This window comes from Fonticula alba (assembly GCF_000388065.1).
Source record: "Fonticula alba strain ATCC 38817 unplaced genomic scaffold supercont2.16, whole genome shotgun sequence".
NCBI classification, from domain to species: domain Eukaryota; order Rotosphaerida; family Fonticulaceae; genus Fonticula; species Fonticula alba.
The window spans coordinates 177,344-182,542 of NW_009242986.1; the positions used below are offsets into that span (position 1 = coordinate 177,344).

General features: G+C 70.8%; 2 protein-coding genes across 2 annotated transcripts in view; both read left to right on the top strand.

Annotated features, from left to right (window-relative positions):
• Positions 1–1,778: 1,778 nt before the first annotated feature.
• Positions 1,779–3,854, top strand: H696_05984 (hypothetical protein). Its single transcript, XM_009499752.1, has 5 exons — positions 1,779–1,820; positions 2,015–2,385; positions 2,530–2,588; positions 2,699–2,948; positions 3,039–3,854. Exons 2-5 carry the CDS (start codon positions 2,288–2,290, stop codon positions 3,766–3,768), a joined length of 1,137 nt encoding a protein of 378 aa, XP_009498027.1. The 5' UTR covers positions 1,779–1,820; positions 2,015–2,287; the 3' UTR covers positions 3,769–3,854.
• Positions 3,855–4,628: 774 nt separating this feature from the next.
• H696_05985 (hypothetical protein) overlaps positions 4,629–5,199 on the top strand; it is a 2,989-nt gene continuing 2,418 nt past the window's right edge. The window contains exon 1 of the mRNA XM_009499753.1: positions 4,629–4,770. Coding sequence (XP_009498028.1) covers positions 4,737–4,770 — 34 coding nt within the window. The 5' untranslated portion in view covers positions 4,629–4,736. The remainder of the gene's footprint in view (positions 4,771–5,199) is intronic.

Consider the following 5,199-nt stretch of genomic DNA (forward strand, 5'->3'; position numbering starts at 1 on the left):
CCCCCCCCCCCCCTCCCCATTTTACGAAGAGCCGTGCCCGAGCGCGCACCCCCGGGGTCGGCCAGAAGAGGGGCTGGAAATGTGCGCGCGATTATGCCGAGGGCCGAGAGAGAGAGACACATCGCACGGCCAGAGCGCGGCGTGCCCGCCCGGAGCCGGCATGCGGCCAGCCGGTCGGGCGGGCCGGGGCCGGGGGTGTCCCCACCGGCCGCCCGGCCCGAGCCGGGCCAACGCACACGGGCCAGACCCCCGGCGCGGCCAGCAGGCCGGAATGCATTTGGGGGGCGGGGGCACACACGAAAAAAAAACGGCAGCCGCGTTTCCGAGGGTGGACGGGGGGGGGGGGGGCTCGCCGGCCGGGGCGCCGGGAAGGGCGCGCACATAATGCCGGCTCGCGACCGCCCGCCCGCCCATTCCCCGCACGCGCGCGCGCGCGCGCGCGCCGGAAACTGGCTCCCGCGCCCGTGCCGGGGAGGGTGGAAATCGGGAGACCAGTGAACACCCCCGACGCCCTGGGCCGGCGGGGCGGGGGTAGCTCCCCCGTCCTCCGCAGGGACCCCGGGACTAGGGACGGTGAACCCGGGGCGAAAAGGGAGGGGAGGGGGGCGGGGCGGGGCGGGCAGGGAAGTGGATGTGAAACCCGGAGCGAGGGGCGCCTTGGCGGCCGGCCTCTGGGCGCGCCAGCTGCCGGCACCGGAACACGAGGCGCATGTACCAGAACCCCCGCCTGGCTGAGACACCCGGCCGGGCGCCGGGCCGACCAGCGGACAGGCCAAGGGATGGGCAGAGCGCGGGGAGACTGGGAGACCGAATCCGCCGCCCGCAGGAGGGCCCGACCGCCCCAGCCCCATAGGCCAATCCGCCAGGGCCGAGAGGCTGCCATGACGGTGCTCTGACCCACCGGAGAGCGGCCTCCGCCAGGCTGCGGGCGCCGCCCCCCCCCCCCTCCCCCGGGCGAGGGCGCGCACGCGCAGGGGGTCCCGGGCGCGTCCGGAGGGTGCCCTTTCCCAGGGGCCCCTGGGGGGCGGGGGGGGGGGGGCGGTTGACCGCCGCGGATCGGCGGGCGATGCGCGCCCGGCACCCCCCGGGGCCCTGGGCGCGCGGAGAGCACCCGCCCCCCGCGCGCCCAGGGACCCATCATTAGCATGCACCCCGCCGCCCCTCGGCCCCGCCCCTGCGGGGGGGGGGGACTCTCTTCCACCAGCCAGCCGCCGCCGCTCCCGGTCTGTCGCCCAAAGGAGGAGGGGGCGCCTGGCGGACCAAGACCGGCCGACGCCAGACGCTAGACCCGCTGGCGGGCATTTCTCTCTCTCCTCATATCGCGCATATTTGCCACCATCAACATGCATATATGCTGGCACGAATATATTTCTCCCGTTTGATGAGAACCAAGGCCGACGGACCCCCAGCCGTGGGGTCAGGTCCCCCCGCCCCCCACTCTCCTGCTGGGGGCAGACGCTCACAAGGGGGAAAAGGGTGCGGGCGCCGACGGTGGCACGGTCCCACCGCGTCCGGAGCGAGAATCGCCGAGACCTCCGTGACCCTCCCCCCCCCCCCCCCCCCGCCCCCGGTAGGCGAGCCACGGCAGCGGCGCCGGGACAGGGCGCGGGCCCCTGTTACGGCAACGGTCCGACGCCGCCGCCGCCGCCGCCGCCCGCCAACAGCCAGGTGCACGGGCCCCCGAGGGCAGGTGAACGACTCATCACATGACACGACTGCGATACGCCGCGGCAGGCCAGATCCCGGCCCTTTTTCGGCCAGCTGCCCGGTTCCCAGCTCCGCCGGCCGGCGGAGCTGCCTCGCCAGGCCCCCTCGGAAACGTATCCCTCCTCCCCTCCCCCCTTTTGTTCCCCTCCCTGCTCCTTCCTCCTCTCTCCTCCTCCCCCTCCCGGTCCTCTTCTTTGGCGCGCTTCGACTGCAAGCACAGTCGTCCACCTGCCCCCTCTGCGTCCTCCCCCCCCCCTCTGTATCCCCTCCCCCGTGCTGCTTGACTCACCCGGTCGCCACCCTAAAGACCTCCTCCACGCCCGAGAGGTGCTCGCCAGGGACCCGCCCGCGCTGTCCCCTCCTCCCCCTCCTCCCTTCCACCTTCCTCCCTTTCCTCCGCCCCATCCTCCCCCCCCTCTCTGCTCCCTCCCCTCGTTCGTCTCGTCCCCACTCCCCTCCGGACTTTGGACAGCGTTCCGTGCGCCCCCCTCCGCCCGATCTGCACACGCACACGCACACGCACACATACACGTACACATACCTACCTACATACACACGCGCGCGCGCATACACGTACACCATGACCGAGCTCGAGCGCCACGGCAATGAGACCACCATGAACCTCAACCCGGCCCTTCACCAGAACATCATGGGGTCGCGGTACTTCAAGAATCTATAGTGCGTGGCCGTGGCGCAGCGCTCGCGCCTTCCCCTCCGCCCGCCGGCCGCCGCTGCCCTGCCCCGTGTGGCGCCTGCCTGCCTGCACGCTTCCATGCACTGACCGTCTGCATCTCCCCTCGCACCTGCTGCTGCTGCGCGCAGCAACTTGACCACCTTCGAGGAGGTGGTGTCCGAAATCTCCGACGAGGTGACCTTCCTGGGTATGTTCGCGCAGCACCGCCCGCCCGCCCGTCCGCCCGCCCCCCCTGGCTTTTCTGCATCTGACCCTCCCCCCTCTCTCGTCTCTCACTGGCTACTACCCCCCCTGCAGAGCCCTTTATCCCCGGCACGCGCGACCCCTCCTCCGCATTCTGCCTGCTGCTCAAGCTCTTCACCATGAAGCCCACCGTCAATCAGATGCGGCGGATGCTGAACTACCCCCGATCGGTGTACGTCCGCTGCGTGGGGCTGCTCTACCTGCGGTATGCCTTCCCCCCGGCCCGGCTGATGGAGTGGTATGCGGACATGCTGTTCGACGAGACCCCGGTGGTGGTGGAGGGCCGCCACGGCGCGCGGTCAATGTACGTGCACACCCCCGCCCCCTCGCCCGCCCCCTCCCCCGCCCCCTCGCCCGCCTCCTGGCCAGCTTCCTCACCTTTCCCCTCTCACAGGCCCCTTGGGAGGTATGTGCGTAATCATCTGCTGCTGGATAACAAGTACTTCGGCACCATCATGCCGCTACTGCCCTTCCGTGTCATGGAGTCCATCAAACAGCAGATCAAGGACCTGGAGGCCACGCACTCGCGCGGCGGCGGCGGCGGCGGCGCTGGTAGCCGCTCCCGCTCGCCGGACCACCATCGTGGCGACGATCGGCGGCCATCGTGGCGCGACAGCCGGAGAGGGCGCTCGCGCTCGCCATCCCCCTCGCCAGTGGGCGAGGGGCGTGTGCCGCGCGGGGGTGGCCGTCACTCCTCGCCCCCGCCGCCGATCGATGCGGCCAGCCCGCCGACGAGCGGTGGCGCCCCGGCCGGTGGCCCGCAGGTCGACGCCTTCGGCCGGATGATCGTCCCCTCGCGACAGCGGTCGCCTTCGCGCAGCCGCAGCCGCAGTCGCAGCCCCGGGTCCCGCCGGCGTGGTGGCGGCTATCGCAGCCGCAGCCGCAGCCGCAGCCGTAGTCACTCCCGCGACCGGTACCGCCGGCGGAGCCGCAGTCGCAGCCGCAGCCGCAGCCGCAGCCGCGACCGGCACTACTACCGCGACGACCGGCGCTCCTCCAGCTACGGGCGCTACTCTTCCCGAGGGTCATCCTCGTCGTCGTCATCCGGACGCGACCGCTGGCCCGGCAGCCAGGCCCGACACTATGGCGGCGTGGATGAGCTGGCCGAGCGGTACCGCCGCTGATGGTGCCGACCCCCCCCCCCCCCCCCGTCGAGGTTTCCCCCCCCCCCTTCCTGGATGCATTCCGCGCGCGTCTCCCCTTGTGTGGGGCTTTTGCAGCGCAGACGGAGCATGTCCGTGTCCTCCCTTGTGTTCCATTGGGTTTCCGGCTGCCCGTATCTCCCCCCTTCCCCCCCCCCCCCTTCCTCGGAGTCTCTGATACAGCAGTGACGCGGGGCGCATGTGAGTGATGCATGCGGAAAGAAATGTACCCCCCTTTTTTATTGTCCTTTCTTTTTTTTTTCGCGTGCTTTCCACCGCCGGGCCGATTGCCGTGCCCCGGGTTGCGCGGGCCCGGTCAGGGGGGGGGGGAGATCGGTCGTCGTTTCCCCGGGGGCGGCGGACGATCGCGCGTCCCCGTGCGATGGTGTCGGAGTCAGTCTGTGCCGGGTGTGTGGGTTGGCAAGTGATGGGCCGGCCGACCGCGACGCATCAGAACGCGGCTTGCGTAAAATCGAGCGCCGGCGAATGGCCGCAGTGCGCAGCACGTCCGCCCTGAAGGCGGCCTGCCATCGCAGAACGCCCGACCACGGCCGCAAAGCCCCGGGCTGATCAGTGCCCGAGCGCATCACGCGGCCCGGGGCGCTAGAACGGTTTTTCAAATCTCCCCCGATCTGTGCGGCGTCCGCACACATCTCCCCCGCAGGCAGGCTGTCGTCTGCAGTGCGCCGCACATGTCGGTGCCAGGGATCTTGCCCTCTCGCCCGCCACAATCCCCGGCCGAGAGGTCCCCCCCGCCGCCGCCCCAGACAACGGCCTCGAAGCAGGCTGAACAGGAGCCGGCCCGGCGGCCGGCCGCCACGACCACACATCGCATAGCAGCCCTCCCCCCTTCCCGCGCCCGTTGTTTTGCCCCGATTCTCGCTCTTCGGCCCTCCCTCGCCGCGTCTCTCCAACTACACGCGCGCGTGCTCCCTCTTCGGCCCGGCATCATGGCCGCCCTTCATCCCCCGCTGGATCCGGCTGGTGCGCGCGCGCTGCTCCCTTCCGACGTGTGCTCTTCCGATCTGCATAGCAGCCCTCCCCCCTTCCCGCGCCCGTTGTTTTGCCCCGATTCTCGCTCTTCGGCCCTCCCTCGCCGCGTCTCTCCAACTACACGCGCGCGTGCTCCCTCTTCGGCCCGGCATCATGGCCGCCCTTCATCCCCCGCTGGATCCGGCTGGTGCGCGCGCGCTGCTCCCTTCCCCCGCCCCCATCTCTCTCTATCTCTCTCTCTCTCTCTCTCCTTCCTTCTCTATACGCCACATGTGCTAACTTGTAGCCCCGGGTGTCCTCAATCTGTTCTTGGCTTGCATGTGGCTGGCCCCCCCCCAGATCGGAAGAGCGTCGTGATGTGCTAACTTGTAGCCCCGGGTGTCCTCAATCTGTTCTTGGCTTGCATGTGGCTGGCCCCCC